General features: G+C 40.6%; 1 protein-coding gene across 36 annotated transcripts in view; it reads left to right on the forward strand.

The window, feature by feature from the left end:
* The window catches only part of ABI3BP (ABI family member 3 binding protein), a 342,180-nt gene that overhangs the window by 33,983 nt on the left and 289,220 nt on the right, over window positions 1-18,977 (forward strand). For 35 of the 36 annotated variants that reach the window (XM_025214794.1, XM_006033038.2, XM_006033050.2 and 32 more), the window contains exon 1: window positions 4,477-4,627. The exons of the other annotated variant lie outside the window; for it this stretch is intronic. In XM_025214794.1, the coding sequence (XP_025070579.1) occupies window positions 4,549-4,627 (79 nt within the window). In that variant the 5' untranslated portion in view covers window positions 4,477-4,548. Of the gene's footprint in view, window positions 1-4,476; window positions 4,628-18,977 lie in introns of those variants that run through there. 36 annotated transcript variants of the gene reach the window in all.

The raw sequence follows: 18,977 nt of genomic DNA on the forward strand, positions 1-18,977 counted from the left end.
ACCATATAAGCTACTCATCTCTGTAGAACATAGAGTTGCATCTGTGGAATAAGGTTCTGGAATTGCCTTCCAGCAGGAGTAGTAGAGTCTTGTTGGGTTTTAAGCAGAGCTTGATTAGTGTATGAAAGAGGTGATATGCTGTGGTTTTTGCAGTTCAAGAGACAGGACTCAGTGACCTAGAAATTTCCTTCCAGTCCTATGTTCATCTTCCTGTTACTGCTGTAATTGATAGTAGATAGCATGAGGATTTGTGAGAAAGGTAAAGGCAAAAGTTTTCTCCAGTGATAGAATTCCTCTCAGAAAAAAGCAATTTTTCCAGAAAAGATGGTAAATGTTCACAAAAAATACGAATAGTACGTGAACTGAAAGTAATAGATTCATAGACGTTTGGGTTGGAAGATCATCGAGTCCAACCCCCCTGCCCTGGGCAAGAAAGAGCGCTGGGGTTAGATGACCCTAGCCAGGTACCTATCTAGCCTTCTCTTGAAGACCTACAAGGTAGGGGAGAGTACCACCTCCCTTGGAAGCCCACTCCAAATTCTGGCAACCCTTACCATAAAGTTCTTTCTGATGTCTAACCTAAATCTGCTCTCCATCAGTTTGTGGCCGTTGTTCCTAGTTACTCCAAGGGGTGCCCTGGTAAACAGAGCATCTCCTATTCCTTGCTGCCTCTTCCTCCCTCCCCCGCTGATGAATTTGTAGGCTGTCACAAGATCACCTCTCAGCCTTCTCTTGTGGGGGCTCAAGAGATCCAGGTCCCTCAATCTCTCCTCATAGGGCTTTGCCTGCAGGCCCCTAACCATATAAGTGGCCCTCCTCTGAACCCTCTCAAAGTTGTTCACATCCCTCTTGAGGTACAGTGCCTAGAACTGGACACAGTACTCCTACTGCGGCCTGACCAATGCCACATAGAGGGTAAGTATCACCTCCCTAGACCTGTTCGTCATGCATCTGCTAATGCATGATAAAGTGCGGTTAGCTTTACTGAACACTTTGTCACAATGATGATTCCTTCTCCCTAGGTGCAGCACTTTGCACTTGTCTTTGTTGAACTGCATCCTATTCTTTTCTGCCCACTTTTCCAACCTGTCCAGATCTGCCTAGATTCATTCCCTACCCTCTAGTGTGTTAACTTTACCCCAAAATTTGGTATCATCTGCGAGTTTGGACAGAGTGCTCTCCACGCCCTCATCCAAGTCACTGATGAAGACTTTGAACAGCATAGGTCCAAGGACCGAGCCTCATGGGACCCCACTGCCCACATCTTTCCAGGTCAATACCTACCTGTCCACCACCACTTTTTGGATGCAACCTCTAAGTCAATTTGCCACCAACCTGACCGTGTATCATCTATGTCATAGCCACTCACTTTATTTATGAGAATAGGCCATATCAAAGGCCTTCTTAAAAGTCAAGTAAATGATATCTACCTTCACTCCTGTGTCTAAGCATTTTGTGAGCTGGTGATAAAAAGAAGAAGGTTAGTCAGGCAGGATCTACCTGCTATAAATCCATGCTGATTGCCCTTCAGCATTATTTGTCCTGCTGGACTCCCACAAATATGATCCTTGATAATTTTTTCAAAGTTTTTCCCAAGGATAGAGGTGAGACTAATCAGTCTAAAGTTACCCAGATCTTCCTTCCTCCCCTTCTTGAAAATAAAGGGGACCCCACTGGCTGTTTTCCAGTCCTCTGGGACCTGACCTGAGCACCATGAGTACTCAAACAGCTGTACCAGTGGCTCTGCTATGACATTAGCCAATTCTTTCAGCACCCTTGAATGAAGATCATTCAGGCCTGCTGACTTAAACACATCCAATCCTTCCAAGAGCCTCTTCACCAAATCAGCACTAACAGTTGGTGGGCTGGTGTCCCTTTTGTGCCTGTCTGTGATCCAGTTGGGAGATTTGTCTTGATCCATGTTCAGGAATAGAGAAGCAAAAAACTCATTAAGGAGCTCAGCCTTGTTCCCACTATCTGTCGTTTGGTTAAACAGGCTTAACTTGTTAAATAGGTTTAACTTGTACCATCTACTGATGTATTCAGCCTATGCACTACATTAACTTTGACTTGTGTCCATTTGCCAAACTATAGTTTCCAGTGTTAGGAGAACCTTCTGCATAAAATAAAGATGGCATGAATTAGCACTACCATCATGGGCCTGGGCTAACTACAGCTGCTCGCCACAGAAAAGGACAGAGAAAAAGGAGAGAAGGCAGAATGGCTGGACAGCATTTCCAGGAGAGGAAGAGTGGAGGGGATGTAGTAGCAGGGACATGTGCAGAGGTGGAGGAGGAACAGAAGAGCTTATATAGAGCAGGAGATGACAATAAAATAGTGAACAAGAGTATGATTGTCCCTTTAGAGGGAAGACAAAATGCATTACATTTAGATAATTGCAATAGTTGCCCTTGGTGTAAATTGTTATAGCTGGCCAGAAGGGTCAAACGTTTCAAATCAAACCTTTCTGATTAGTAAGGTAAGGCAAACTCTCTGCAGAACAAATTGGTGCATTCTATCCTTTGTCTCTACAGTATTTAAACAGTGCCTTACTTTGTCTAGTTCAGTGTTTTCCTCTATAAATTCCCTTAGATATTAAGTTGGCATGGGCTAAATCTTTTATGCTTTGTTTAGAATAGTTACAATTATATTGTATTTAATGGAGGACTTGATAAGATGTATGTGTAAGACAAAAAGGGGGTTGGAGATACCTCACATAAGACATTGGTATGTGCATCCAGCATTGTTTTCTCCCTTTACCGTTCCTGCTCACAGCTAAATATCTATATATTTGGGACTTCTGGACTTACAGTAATTACTATTTTTCTCATCTGTTTCTACTGTCCTAAACTATGTTTAAATATTTTATTACAGAGAGCATATGAGTGTCTATCCTCAGGGTGCTATTGAGTGTTACTAACTAACAGGTATGGTCACTGCATTGAGAAATTCTCAATCCAGGTCCCTGAAGCTGCTTCCTACAACCCCTTGCATCTCACCCCAGTTTTGGCTGCTGCAGGTTTCTGTTTTTAATACTTACACTTATAACTAATAGAATAATAGGACCTCTATTTTGCCAAAGTTCCAGGAGGCTCAGTGTTTTGCTTTGGATCCATCTATAATATTAACTTCCAGATTACAGCTCCATCCAACAATACGAGCGTGATGGAACTCAAGAAAGAGAATGCTATTTAGATTAGATCTCAGGATGTCAGAACAGTGAGGAAGTGGAATAGACGGATTGGGGAAGTTGTAGAATCTCCTTCATTGGAGGCTTTCAGACAGAGGGTAGATAAGCACTTTAGGGCCTTTTCAATTACCTCTGCTTTTTTTTAACTCTCCCCACCCTTTCTAAAATATAGTCTATGAAATATTTTTACATACAGTACCATTTAACATTTTATAAATGCCTCCCTGTATCTTACATATTTCCCTTTCAGTATAGTCTGTAGCATGTTAATCTCATCCATCAAAACTCTGAGGTTTCCCCTACCTATCTACTCCTGTACATGAAACTAGGAATATTTGGGGACATGGGAGGGAGAGGAGAATACATACCCAGAATAGCATTTTAGATCTAATTTCCCTCTTAGGATATTTTCCAAATAATTGTTCTAAACTTTCCTTTGTTTAGTCTTATCCTATCTCTTCTAGCTAAACTTGTGTGTCCCTTTCCCCCACTTAGTGCTTATTAACATAGCCAAATTGTGATCTGCTAGCATTGTAAACCTACAGTGAATCCACAGTCATTCACCAAGATGCTTCTGATTTGCACTGGTGTAAGGGGCAGCAGAGTTTGGTAGCCCCTGTAGGAACTTAGTTTCCTTTCCGCTACAGTAGTTTGTCTAGCAACTCAGAGAGTTTGTATTAAAGAAAAAAATGGAAAATGGCCAAAAAGAAACAAGCACATGGCAAGTGGCATTTAAACTGGCAAATACACATTCTTTGCTGCATAAATACATGGCACATTCTGGCCAGTGAAGTCAGTGCCTTCTCTGTATACAGTATACAGGCTGACATGAATTTTGCTTCAAATGATCCTAAGGTTAGACAAGAGCTGAGGGTCACAAAAAATGTTGAGCTGAATCAGGAAAAATGATATTCCAAGTAATGTAAAATTAATTTTACATTGGTAATGTGGCTTCCATGCACAATACAGTCAAATAGCTTATGTCTCTGGCTGGTTTTCAGCTAATGGCATTTTGACATCTGTCTGTGTTGGGGGTTTTTTTGTTTGTTTTTTTTCCTTTGCATGAAGTGCAAGTCATTATAGATTGATTTTTGTTACCCTCTGAGATGGAAAGTCCCTATAACAAAAACCAGAAGACTTTTGCAGAGGGAGCCTGATAATATCTTTTTATGCTAGTTCTCCTTACTTTTTCAGTGGGAGGGTGTGATGTCATTCTGTCTCCTCCTACTCTGTAAACTTAGCTCCTGTCAAAGTTTTGCTGCCTCTGTCACAGAGAGAACAGTTCACTTAACTGCAGCAACAGTACCTTTTGTGATACCCATCAGCATCATTCATTGTGCAAGTTTGGGTTTGTAACCATGATGTCAAGATTGTTTTTTCTACTTTTCTGTGGACATGTTGCACTAAACCTGGGAAATGCTCAGAAATTGCCAAGAGGCAAGTAGCTATATGTGGTTTTTTGGCTTTTTATTTTTTTGGAAAATGCTTATGTTTTGCACTACAGATGTGTGTTCAGCATGTAAGGAAATATGATCTTAAAGATAAACGTAAATGGAGGTCAGCTTACAGGACAAAGTTAAGGTACAAGAGTTATTTAAAACTCTTAGACTTAAATGGAGCAAAGACATAAACATTACCATTGTATCTTGTGAATACAGTAAGAACTGCTGTGCAAGAAAAGAAAACTAAATCTAATGCTTTTGGGGTGGTTTAGGCAAGGCTGTGTAAGTTTGTAGTAGTAAGGCTTTCAAGGCAATGTGACAGAAATACACCCTGAATTGCAGGCAGGGGATCTCAAACTTGTTTTGGGATAAGTGTTTCTGTGCTTCTCATCCTGAGTAGGATTAGAGTTCACTTTTGCAAGTCAGTATGCTATCCCTGTTAAAGAAAACAGGGTTTTTTTTAAGAGTGAGTGTATTTGGAACTGCTGTACTCCCAAATGAAAAGGGGGGGGGAAACAAACAAAAAGAAACAATTTCATATGAATATTGTTTAAATATTCCCCTCTGCTGGACTTTGGAAGCAAGTTTTCAAAGTTAGAAGGGACCCTTTCCTTGTTAATGTGATCTGCACAGAACTGGCATTTTGTAAGTATTTTATTACTGCAAGAAAAACAGCTATAGTGCAAAATTAAAATCATATTTCTGAATCTAGATCATGAAGCACTTCGTAGCACCTTGGCACTAACTCAGTGCTATACTCCACAACCGATCGTGTGCTGCACGTACTGTTCTTCACTTGGTAGAAATGCCTGTATAAGTTCACTCTGCTTTGTAGACTGCTGCAGTCAGCAAAGTGTAGAGGAAAAGCTGTAGCTTGGTTGCCTAGGGCAAAGGAAAGCCACAAAGCAGCATCTCTGAGGACATCCTAGATGTTTCCATGCTGTAGGTGAGGGGGGACCTACAGGGAGTCTGGGGGTAGGGGGATAAAACACTGTTGTAGTAGTATTTTGTCAAGCTATTCCCTCTGAAAATGGCTGGATTTTTGGAACTGTTTGCCCTTCTGGAATTAAACAGTGATTGTTACTACTATGCAATTTGCTGGGTAAGAATAATAACAGCAGTGAAGTAATAAATGTATTGCAATCTCTAAGGGCTAATATAAGAGAATAACTCAATTCAAACAGAACTTTTAAAACCTCAGTCAGAACCTTTTGGATAGGTTTACACCACAGGCTTTATGTCCTTATGTGACAACAAAAATACCATTGACAAACTTGGAGTGTATTATGCTTAAGGTTATGCAGTGTTAACAAATACATAGTGTCTACTTCTGGAGGATGAAGCTATTTTAGTGCTCCAGCCATGCAGAAGGGGTTATTTGACTCTGTTCATTCCCATGGAAAAGAGTCCTATTTGTTTTTAGCTATTAATTTCTGGCAAAGCAAACAGCTTTGTCTTTATTATGTCGTGATCATTCGAGATAATCTCCAGAACATATTTTCTTCTCTTCTGAAGTATGATAATGTACAAATTCCAATGTATTAAAGCAGGTGGAATCACCGGGTTTTTAATTAATTGACTTCTGAGAAGTTCTCCCTTTTTGCACACTGGAAACATCAGACAATTCTTGATCCTTGCTACTGTCATTTCAACTGATTCTTTTTGTTGGGTTGGATTCACTGTCTATGGGTCCCTGGGTTATTTGGGAATGTTCAAAGATTTATGCTTTTGCTACATCATTCTTGTTTGATTGCAAGTACAGAGAGGTGCCCCCCCCCCCCCCCAAATGATTGTTATGTTTAGATTTTAAGCATGTCTAAAATAATAGTAGGTCTGTGTATTGGGCTGGAGGTCCCCATCTTCTCTCAAAAACATTCCACTGTCCTGTAAAGTGCACTGTATTAAAGCTTAAATGCAGATGTTGCTCCATCACAATTGCAAACAGCATAGTTAAGTGAGGATCCAGAGCTGCTCCTACTATACAAAGTACAGTAGAGTGAGTGACATAGTAGTCCCAGGGACAGACTGTGGCCACATTCATTTTCTAGAAATGGAATAGTCTGTGACAGCTCTTCAATATATGCTTTTTCATTCTTACTACTGCCTTGGAATCCCAGAGCACAAGTCTCCAGGAGGTGAAAAGTACTGATCCCTGACCTCATGTAGTGAGATTTCCTTTCAATGGTACAAGGTGGAAAGAAAATCTTGCCTCCTGCAGCTGTAAGGGAAGGGAGCCAAGAAACCCTTTCAATGTCCATGATTTGCAGAGCCCCAAGAAAGGTAGTTGTATGCAAATGTGCCATTTGGAGTGCTGGAGCATGCCTGACCCCTCTTCCAAGCAGTTCATGTGCTATCACCTCCACAGGCAAACCTCTGACAGAAACGTTGATAGATACGTGCAAAAAAAAAAGTTGCTATTCCCAAGAGAATTGCCTTTACTAACAAAAAACCTGCTTTAATTGTTTTGTCTTTTACTGTTGGTGTAATGCTAGAGAAGTTAATCAGAAATGAAGTTAATTATGTGCAGAACCTGACGTTAAAAGAAATTAAGGTAGCAGGCTCAAGGTTTCAAAAGTTTAGGAAATGCCAGTGTTAAGGTTTCCTGTTTTGCCTTAATTCTACCCATGTACACACATGCATTATAATCCTCTTGCCCACATAGGAATAGAAACCAATTTTCCCTGACTCCAGTCCTAACTCAAGACGGTTTGTCTTAAACCCAAGAGATCTTCTTTTCTCTCTTAGCTTTTTATAATATTCATTGTCAGTGTTATGAAAGTAATATGTGATCACATATTTAAAATTATAATTTGGTGCCCTGATGTATCTACATTAAAGTTTTACAAGCTCTGCCTTTTTAAAGGTACTGCAGGAAAGTTAGGTTAAAGCGTGTTTTGCATTTTGCCATGAGGGTACTGCCATTCACAGCCATCCTTGTTGCCTGCAAGTTTCTGATTCATGTGCCAGCTCCTGCGAAAACCCTCCAGTCTTTGCCTACACATTTAACCAACTATCTCATGAGAAGCCAGTGAGGACAGCATAGCACTGAGTTGAAGTGATCTTGGTAGCCTGTGTTGCTGAGTGTAGAGACTATATACCAAGCCAATTCTAGCTTAAAGTTTTGCCATTTCATGCATAAATACAACCATACTAATGTCATGTTGTGCAAGAAATCAGAAAGCCTTATAGCAGATCTAGAGACAGATAGCATAACCAGGTACAAAAGGAGACCAGATGAATTCATGGATGATAGATCTAGTAATAGCTGTTGAACAGAACGGTTGGAGATGTTTACTTTGGCATCTCTAAACCAATGATGGTGGATACCAGGGAGGGTAATGAATAGGGGCTAGGTAAGGACCTATGTAAATTGGGACAAGACAAATATTTTTTTGTGGCCCGCTCATTCCTACATTCCTGGGCATTTTGTGGCAGCCCACCCTTCACTGTGGATTGGCTAAGAGGCTCCAGAGACCCTGCCCCTCACCACTGATTGGTGGAGAGGGCTTTCATTCGTGTGGCCCCACCCCTTGCCACTGATTGGAAAAGAATTGCCAGTGGAGGAGGAGGAATGAGGGGGCAGTCACCATCTTGGTTGCTGCCCTACATGCTGCTCCACCACCCAATTCCTCCCCCCACAGAGGGCTGTGAGGCCAAGGAGCAGCGACAGTGAGCCAGCATTTTATTTTTAGTAAGTTTTAACTTTTTTCCAGGTGATTCCATGGGAAATAGTGGCAAACATCATTTTTATGGCTATCATGTAAACCACAAAAACTGGTGGTTTCTGCAAAAGCACAATCTAAGTAGGTTCCGAATGATATGTTACTTGATGTACCCAGTTTAATGCTTTCCCTTGATTGCATCCATCTCTGCCACTATCAGAGACAGGATGTTGGGTTATATGGACCATTGTTCTGACTCAGGATGTCATTTATGTTATATTCTTAGTTTAAAAATTGAAAATAAGCGGGTATTTAATTCAATATGATTTTGAGTAATGCAGAGTAACAATGCAAAGATTTGTATCCAATCTCTTTTATTCTGTCCCTAAATTTTAAATCTGTTGTAGAATTTGTAATTGTTTGCAGAAATACTGAGTCTTACATTTAGAAGCTGTCTGGGAAAGCTAGAGCTTTCAGGCATCTAAACAGGGGGTACCTAGTGCTCAATTATACCCAGAAATGTATGCACCACAGTTTAGAATAGTGGGATGAGTACACTAACAGGGTGTAAAAATGATCAGAAGTGAAGTTCTTGTCGATGCATGAAGTGTATAATTAAATCTCAAAGCTAACACCCCATGCAGATGAATAGAATGTTCCCATTCACATAAATAGGTTATGGCTCTTAATTGGCTCCTAATTAGATTGCTTGTGGCCCCACCCCTTGCCAGTGATTGGAAAAGAATTCCCAGTGAAGGAGGAGGAATGAGGGGGCAGCCACCATCTTGGTTGCTGCCCTACATGCCGCTCCCTCTCCAACTCTAGAAGATGGAGCTTTTACTGCGTTAATTGCTTGTGGTTCACATTCAAAATATATGCATCATAATCACAAGGATTGGAAACTTATTTTTTAATGATGGCATGGGCTTTGGAATAGTATTCCGTGTTATGTGGGGCTTCTGTGTATTATAGAGAAATGTGGATAAACTATAAAATGTAAGATGAAACTAAAAATTTGATACACTCTTAGGTATTGCAGTTCTTTTCATCTTCAAAAGTTTTTTAAATCATCAAATGCATATAGCGCTCATTTACATAGTAGGAGTGATAATCAATGCATATCACATTCATTTACATAGTTGGAGTGATAATCAACAGAAGAAGAAAGCTTGATTTATTGAAGGACTTATAGAGCAATTAGCATCTGAACAAGGGATAAAACTCTGTGAAGTCCCTGGCTCCCTGTCCTGCATTCAAACCATAGCTCTCACACATCTTTTTAATATTAAATCCTCTCTGATTTATCTTTTATGAGCATTTTGGCCTTAAGTTTAAATGTTCTTTTGGACCATTCAGTCAAATTCAAAAACAGTTTCTCCATGATCTCATATTTGTCTCCTTAAGCTAAAATGCTGATGTGAGTATGTACCTCCCATCACAGTTAAACACCCATATATCACTGCTGTTTGTGAATTAATTGGTGAGATGGTATGAGGGGTTTGATTAAAGGAATCCATCTTATTCATGAGGAAAGAGGGAAATGGGAAATGTCTGGGGCTACCTGAATTAAATTAGGGAGACTGTACAATTTAGCTGGCTGTATATGAAGAACAATTTTTTCTCTTTTCTGTAATGGAGACAGTATAGACTCTGTAAGGCCAAAAACAAGAGTGTGAAAAAAACACTTGTCACTGAAAAACAACTTAATAAATAGGATGAATCCAAGCCAAATGAGAAATTTATTCTAAAGGATCAAGATTAAACAAATCAGGATTTGGGAGACAAAGCTACAGGGCTCAGACTATAAGAAAGGTATTCTTGCAAACCATGTTTCTTGGAGTCCTCTCTTAGGATCCAGTCCAAATGCTATTGAAGTCAATGGGCTTTGGAGCAGATCCTCTGTGTTCTTAAAAAAAGAAAATTCTTTTTAGTTTCAGTTTTTCAGAGGGATTTTCCGCCAACAGTACAGATGTTCATAGAAATCCATTCTCTGACCACTGACTGACTGACTCTGCCAAAATACTGCCTGCAGAGTGCTCTGATTAGCACTTCGAACTCCAGGGCAGGGGAATTCAGGTTAGTTTTTCCTTATCACTGCAGTTCCCAGAAGACTGTTCCAGCCAGTAAATTCTCAACTGGCATTGGAGGACCAACAAATTTATTTTTGTTTTCCCCATTCCTTTCCTCTAATCTCACTTTTCTCTCTCTCCCTGTTTCCATGTATCCAATGTTTTGTTTTGTTACATCCAGGCTAAAATGGCACTGAAGTTGATCTGTTTTATAAGCAGATGGCTTTATTAAATGACAACACCACAAAATTTACTTTGGTTTTACTGAGTTTCTGATTGAAGATTATTCTACCTGATGCATTCCTAGGGTGTGGATGGTGGGGTGAAGTTACACATTATACTTAGACTAAATCTGTGGAATATAAGGAGTGTTTAAGTTAGAACATGCTGTGAGCAGTCACATGTTGAGGGTTAATACCATTTCTTGCTTGCACAGCTCTGACTTGCCACTAGAGGGCTGGTGAGCAGGGGCATGACTAGGGCTAGAGACAGACATTCAAAATGTCTGAGCCTGAATTGATTCAATCTTTGCAGGTTAGTCTAACTTGGCTAGGCTGAACCAGTTTGTAACTGTGTAGACATCCCCTCTGGATTGAAGAAATGCAGGCACATGACTACAGTGGCTCAGGCTAGATTCTGGGGGGTGCTAGAGCAGCCCTCCCTTCCTTCCACAATGCTGAACTGGGAGGTGGGGCATGACCAGGCCTCACCAGGATGCTCCAATTAGAGAATGGTTCCCCCACTCTTGTGAGCAGCCCAGCAGGGAGTTGATAACACAGTGTTTATCAGCCCATTAAGAAAACAAAAGCCTCTCATTAGTTCAAGCTTTTCTTAAACAGCTTTTTCCAAGGAAGGGACAGGGACATTACCAGCTGACCTGTTGATGAGCTCCAAAAAGCCCTAAGTGGACACTGTCCTTTCCACCTTTGTCCTGTGTTCCTTACACCGACACCACTCAGCATTTTCTAGCATACCACATGCTGGCTATGGTCCTTGCCATGGGAGAGGGGAGGGAGTAGGGAGCAGGGGGGATAGGTTGGGGTGGGGGCAAGAGGAAACCTGGCAGACCCTGCTGTGCCTGCTGTCTCTGCCAGAGCTCCAGCTATGGAGCAGAGGGGAGAGCTCTGCTCAGAGCTGCAAAGTATCTGGGATGCTGGGGGACTCTGGTTTAAGTTAAACCAGTAAGGGATCTGGGACAGACATTGCATAAACCAGTTTGACCCAAATCAGTTAAGTCAGATACTACATTCAACCAGGTTTATCTCAAACCAGTGTGAGCTATTTTCAAACTGGTTTATGTGCACTGAATGTCTGTTCTGTTACAGGTTTAAACCAGTTTCTGATCACTTAAACTGGTTTATGTGTAAAGTCGGTCCCTAGCTTAGGAGCCAGGACACCTGGGCTCCGTTCCTATTCTGCAGTGGCTGGGGAGGCTGGGAGTAGTGCTTCCTGAAATGCCGGAGGACTACAAATTGCTCATTTTCTCTCTGTGGAGTAGACTGAAGTTATCCTAACACGGGCTAGGTGGCATGGCCCAGAGCTAACCATTGCATAAAGTAAGTAGCTTTGGGACACTCAGAGGTCACAACGCAAATTGATGAGATTTAACCTGTGGATGCTCATGTCTGAAGTGCCCTTAGTAAGTTCACACACAGTCATTTGGGGCAGATTCTGGCTAGCCTTTGTTTTATGGGAAAACTCAAGATAGCCTATTTCAGCCCTTCTGTAGAGCTACCTGTGGAGGAACAAGGCAAGATACAGGCTCCATGCTGGCTTACAGGGCTGGTGGCATAACCTGGTTCATGGTTTGTAGAGGTGAATCCATGTTCCAGAACACCGTGGTGCTATGACTAGTGTTGTCAGAAGCACAGATTTGATGAGACAATGATAATGGCATTGCAGCAAATAGGGGTATATGAGTATCACTGTTTGTAAACAGGGAGTTTTTGCTGCCTGTTCAGATACTATTTATATAAAGCGTAGTTGTCAGTGTGGGAGTGTGACCATGTGTTTACAGTATACTTCCAAACTCCTTATCATTCATCTGTTTCAAAAAGCATGAGGTAGTTTTTACCCTCTCCTAAACTTGTGAGCCATGCTACATTATGTAATACATGTTCACAATCAAAGGTTTAACCTCAGCATGTGCTTTCATTTATTCCTGTCAAGCACCTAAAGCGGTCATGATTTATAACTGTGTCTTCTACCGTTGTTGTAACACAATGGCCAAATGCTAATCCTAAGGCTATTGTGGGGCCCCTCACAACATTCCTTTGATAGTCACAGCGTAATAGGCCAGAAATTATAAAGCAGAAAAAATTCCAACCCTTTTGAAAGCTGTTTGAAGAAATAATGAAAATGGCAAACTAAAGTTTTATACATAAAGAGGGACAGCATTAAATTATTTACTGGTTACTTTTCCCATAGCTTACAAAATAATACTTCCAGGAGACTATTTTTCAAACTATACAGATGCTTTAAAACTTTTTTTAAAGTTATGAAAAAAGAACAGGCTATTTGGACTAAGGCATTTGCCTTCATATTTTTTAGAATGGCTGGAAGGAAAATTGTTATGCAAAATGGACTTGTGTTAAATAGTTCTCATATGTTAATACTCGAGAAGTGGCACTATGGATCTGTCAGAAATCCCAGAGGGATCCTTCTTTTTGAATAACCAGCTTGCTAAGAGTTTGCATTAAGCAAAATACTTCGTGTCAAAATTGGCTCCTGCTCTATTCTTCCTGCAAAACACAAAAATAACCAAAGAGAGCTTGTGCAATGTAATGGTTCATTTACCAAAACTAACTTGATCAGCTGTCAAGTACAGCCAAAACTAGTATATGTATTTAAAACCCCCCAAACAAAACAGACCTAGACTTTCCAAGGTCACACAGTCTGAAATTCCAACATCTTGTTCTTATGCTAATATAAGATATGTTCCTGCAATCTGATCTATAGGTCAGATTTCATAGTACATTAGTATCTTTAAAATGATCTTGGTATTATGTTTTATTTGGATTTCCCACCTGCCTTTGTTAATTTTCACATTCTCAAATACTGCTCTCTGTGTTGTGTTATTTAATCCTCAGTCACTTCACTTTATCATGTCTCTTTGTGGTGCCTCCATACAGTGTAATCATTGACAACATGTCTATCTAGTGTCTAGCACACGGTTGTGATCAGTGTAGCATGGGGCTATTTTAATCTGTTGCAAATGCTGTGTTCATGAAAAATGACTAAGAACAGAGTAATGAGTCAGACTATGTGGATAAGGGTTGAGCCAACTTCTATGGCACAGATGTCCAAAAGTTGTACCTATTGTTGATTTTCAGTACTTAGGCTAAATTTGCCCTGTGTCTTTCCAGCTCACAAAAGCAGCTGCTCTGGCCAGTCTGAGATGGTGTTAAGATGTGCAAAAATAGCCACAGTGTAAAGCCTCAAACTCATTTTCACCAATGAAGGGCTAAATCAGAACTTTATTTTCAGTCACCAGAATTACATGATGATGCATTTGTCCCTAATCCATCATAGTTGACGACTGATTTGGCAAAAAATTGCAACAAGGGATGTTTAGTGTAGGGATGTGTACGGTAAGGAGAAGACCCCCAGACACCTTCATTCGTCCTGTTCCTAGTGCCCACGGAGAATTGAGGAAATGTACCTTAGCTGAGGCTGTTTAAAGGTACTAGTTTTACTAAACTAGGGTCGTGGGGAGCAAGAAGTGGAACATTTCCTGTGTCTGTTTAAAGAATGGTGGAGCTGGTACCTAAGTAATGAGATCTATTCCTATATAACAGCTTTGGCTGAATAAGATACAGAGTCTTGTAGGTCCTACTGAAGTCTTGATCTTCGCTGTTCCTTTCCATGAACTCTCCTCTCACTAAAAAGTTGTGCTAATAGCTTTTAGCCAAGACTTACCATCTCATTTTTAAATACTGTTACCTCTTTGCCGAACTCTATTTTGACATACCAAAAAATATACACCAATCCTTTTTACTTTGAACAAAGATGGCAGAATCTTAGAACTGTACACAAGTAGTTCATCATGGAAAAATCCTGCTGCATTTTCCTCCTGTATTTTTGGTCTTAGTAGAATAATGGAATGGTATGATGTGTTCTAGTCTGATTATTTTACAGCTCAGCTACTAGGGCAATAACTAGATGCATCTGTGAATCAACATATGCTACACAAAATACTGGTGTATACAATGGGATGAAATTGTGTCTGTAGGTATATTTTTGTATTTCATATATTTTCAGGTTTTGACAGTATCCCTAAAACCTACATAAGAACAGCTTGATTCAGAAAAAAAAAGCAAACAGTCATAGCAGTCTTCCCTATGCCCTTTCAGCAATTATAACATAGCTTTGCAGGTCTATAAATGGCAACAGTTTCAAATAGAACTCTATTTGAGTTCACACAATCCATACTTTAGGCCGTTCTCCAAGTTTAGAGGTTTGGCAGTAGATCTGGGATAACATTTTTGTTGTTGTTTTTGAACTTGTCCAAGGAAAAAAGTTTCTTCTTTGTCAAGTGCTTGCCTTCGGCTTTATGTGCTTCTTTCAAATTAATTTTCTTTTCTGTGATGTTCAAGTTTGGAAACTTTTTTAGCAGCAGAAAATTGGGGATGATTCAAATGCACATGTATGTAAACCTGAAATTTCTTAGAGAGTTATTTGCTCTTTTTTAAACAATCATGTGTCTTCTGGCAGGATTGATTCATTTATCACCACAATTCAAGCCAATACATGAACAAGACGTGAACATGCAAAAAAAGATATCTATGATATCAAATCTTGTCATCACTTGCTATGTTTTTTCTTATCTGAACACATGTATATAGTATGCATCAAAAAATATGCTTATAATTGATGCACAATGGCCATTAGGAAGGCTAGTGAAGAAGCATAAGTTGTGATTTCTTCAGTACGCAGTTTTTAGCTTTTTCTCTTGTTTTTAACAACCAAAGTGTAATTAAGTACTTTAGCCAATGTCTGGGAGAGGACAAATCATGAATGAAGCTGAGTGGGCAATCTAGAAGAGACTATAGGATAGCCATGGAAAGTTGGAGGTACTGTCTGGATGATGAAGTAGAGATATTGATTTGAGTTTTGTAGTTGTTTCATAGCTATCACGCGAGTTTGCAACTGGAAAGGTATGCCCTAATGAGTTAATTTGACGCTGACTTCTGTTGAGCTCGACAATTAATATGAGGCAAGATCAAAATCTTCAAACTGAATTATTTTTAATTTAGTGTGAAGGCTTTTCCCCATCCCACTTGAAAAGTTCCAGCAAAATAGAAAAGTTTTAATGTCGTTGATTTGAAAACCATGCAAAAAAAAATCATTATAGCAGGCCTGATTCTTCAAACCCTTATGGAACATCATACCCCATTGAAGTCAGCGGGATTATTTGCACAAGTAACGTTTTGTAGGATTGGCTGTTAATTTTGCCATCTCTGTGTATATGTCTTAATATTTGGGCCAGAGTTTGCAACACTTGTTTGTGTGCCTGACCCTTGCTTAGGTAATTTTTCTCAGTAAAGTCCAGGGGACTATTTATTTATTAGATTTATGTGCTGATTTTTCCAGAAAAAGCTAAGGACTGACGTAGTATTAGTACTGATTCTGTGATCCTCTGTTTGTAATTTATTTAACTGTATATGTGCCCCTACCCCCTAGATTTTTCTAAGAAATCCCAAGTGATATGGTCACGTGATGGTCTGTCTAAGCAAGTACCCCATTGGTTGTGTACAATGAATGCACAGGAACAAGCACTGTATATATTCTTTTTTCAAGACATCTGTTTCTCCTTCTCTTACTTCTTCAAATCATTGACAAAAGAGCCCAAAGTATTTTATGGGGAAGAAATTTTGTGTGCATGTCATTTATTGTATTAATGCTAAAAACCAACAGAAGCTCAAGCAGCCCAAAGGGAACAAGTGCCTTTGTCCAGCATCAGTCAGGGGAGCTTGGACAGCCTGGGTATGTTTCCCTATGTCCAGAGTTATCCATGTTCTGTTGCACTTGCTCCATTTAACGTAATTTAACGTTTCAGGGTCCTGTCAAATTAAAATGACATAGAGAAACAAGCAAGGAAGAAAGTACTGAGAGCGTATCAACATGAAGCAATATGTATATAATCTACTTCTAAGTCAGAGGCTGTTCTTTGAGATGTACTGTACCTTGGATTACAAAATCAGTGATGGCAGAGGCATGACTTTCTTCATACCATAAATACTTCACATTGGTTCAGACATATATTGTGCAGAGGAAACCCTGAACATAATGCAAGCAAAATGTTATCCATACTCATTACAGTAGATGTTTATCATAGGGAAGGGTTAAGCAGAACACACATGTTTTAGACAAGAGAAGACATTATTAAAAATTATGACCAGATATAACATCTGATTTGAAACTCTTCAAAATAGGATACGTTTTGAGTTACTGTCCTGTTCAATGGGTGTGATATGGCTTATTAAAGGGATACTTAAATTATGTAGATTAGGTTAGGAAAGATGAGAGAGAGAACAGAGGTGTAATAGTAAATTAAGGAATAGAAGTGACTTGATTATTTTAAAGAAGAAAAGTGAAGAGATTACTTTGAGATTCAAATACTCCCCTCCAGTCTTTGTGATGCAAACATAGCCATGTGTTGCTAGCACATGAGAATTAGAAAATGGAATTGACCAGCCTAGTTTCATTGTTAATATTTTGCATCATGCTTTATTTCAGGCAAACAGGAGTTATAGTAAAATGTTAGCTCCTTTAACAATACTTATCATGCTGGGTGCAGTAGTGAAGAGTAGGTAAAGATTGATGGTTTATATGTGCAAACAGCAGAGTCATGCAATCTTATTATTAAGCAGCAATACAATTTACAATGAAATCAATAAAATAAAGAAAAATATATATTTGGAAGGCTTGATGGTACAGCTCTTGCAAGTGATTCCTGTTGAATAATGTTAAGATCCTGCTGAGGAACAACATTATCTTTCCTGTTTGATATTAAGACTCTAGTACTATGTGCAAAACACATTCAGCTAAAGAAGGCAAAGGCTCCATAGACCCGTTCTGTCCTCCAGAGGGAATGAAGGCAGAGGAGAGACTGTGTCCAGGTACAAACATTACACTTATACAGGTATAAGTGATTGCAAACTGGTCTACACATGTAACAGAATTTCAGCGCACATAGGCTGGTTTAAAAATGGCAGAACCCAGTTTAAGATACACTGATGTGGTATCAGACTTAAGCAATTTAGGTTAGACTGGTGCCCTCCTTAGCCAGGTGATCCCTGTAGTGAGGGAACTTCAGAACTAAATGGAGAAGTTCCAGGGGATCAGTGTTCCTGGCTGGGGCAAGCTGCTGTCACCAGATGTGCAGGCACTGGTGAAGCAGCTGAAGGAGGGCATCAAAAAATGGCTGGATCTGTTGCAATCCAGTACGGTCCACATGCTGGTGGGCATGTGCAACCTGAGGGTGAAGGGGAGCATCTGCAGCAGCAAAACCCTTGAGCACTGGATGGAGACACTGGTGAACAGAGTCAGGGAGGCAGAAGGGCAGAGGAAGGGGGACATAGAAGAGGTGGATCCACTTTCCCGTGCCAGCACTCCAAGCACAAACCAATCTCTTCCACCACACCTGCTGCCAATGTGGGCCAAGGGTATGGCTTCAGTGTTGGGGTTCAGAGGCACCAGACCCCACCATCAGCAGGTAGCATGGAGGCCTCGGTGGGTACCTATCTCACCCAGATTGTGGAGCCGCTGCACTGCGACCCCTTGGCCTATTGGGCAACCTGCAGCCAGGTGTGGCAGGATCTGGCCACAGTTGCCCGGGAACACCGTCCTGTCCACCAACCAGTGTTCCAAGTGAGAGGGTGTTCTGCATTTCTGGGGATGTTGTGACACCCCACCGCAGCTCCTTGGATCCTGGTTTGGTGGAGCAGCTGGTGTTTCTGAAGGTGAACCTCCCACTGCTGTGGTTCCCCAAGCTCCACGGGCAGACGGAGTGAGTGCCACCCTCCTCACTCCACACCTATTTGCTTTTTTAATTTGCTTTCAGAAGCTTGAGGTGCACTTTCACAGAAATCCCTGCACCACTCTGCCTGAATCCTACAGGCCTCATGCCCGCACAACGGGCTACTACCCCTGCTGCATTCATCCTGCTCTGCCTTAACACACACAAGTGATACAAGTTTTGCTTTCAACAGTTTGAGGTGCACTTTCATAGAAACCCCTGCTCCTATCTCCTTGAAACTTGGCAGGCTTCATGCCCTCAGAAGAGGCTACCATCACTGCTGTTTTCATCCAAATATGGCAAAGTTATAAGTATTTTAGTGAGTCCCCATTATAGTCTATGGCCGAATCTCCGAATCAGCCAAATCAAATCGGGACAGTGATTCAAATACTGATCTGAATCACTGTCCATCTGAATCAGCTGAATCCGAAGCGAATACTTGCTGCTTCGCACGTGTCTAGAAAATATGTGTTATGTTCACTACCACCTAACCTAGGATGCTTAGAGTTCAGTGTGAAACTTAGATCGCTTCTGCCTTGGGCTTTTTGAACCTCTGTACATGTTAACATGCATACTCCCAGCCCCAGCTCCAAA

Source organism: Alligator sinensis, unplaced genomic scaffold (genome assembly GCF_000455745.1).
Source record: "Alligator sinensis unplaced genomic scaffold, ASM45574v1 scaffold1286_1, whole genome shotgun sequence".
Lineage (NCBI taxonomy): Eukaryota > Metazoa > Chordata > Crocodylia > Alligatoridae > Alligator > Alligator sinensis.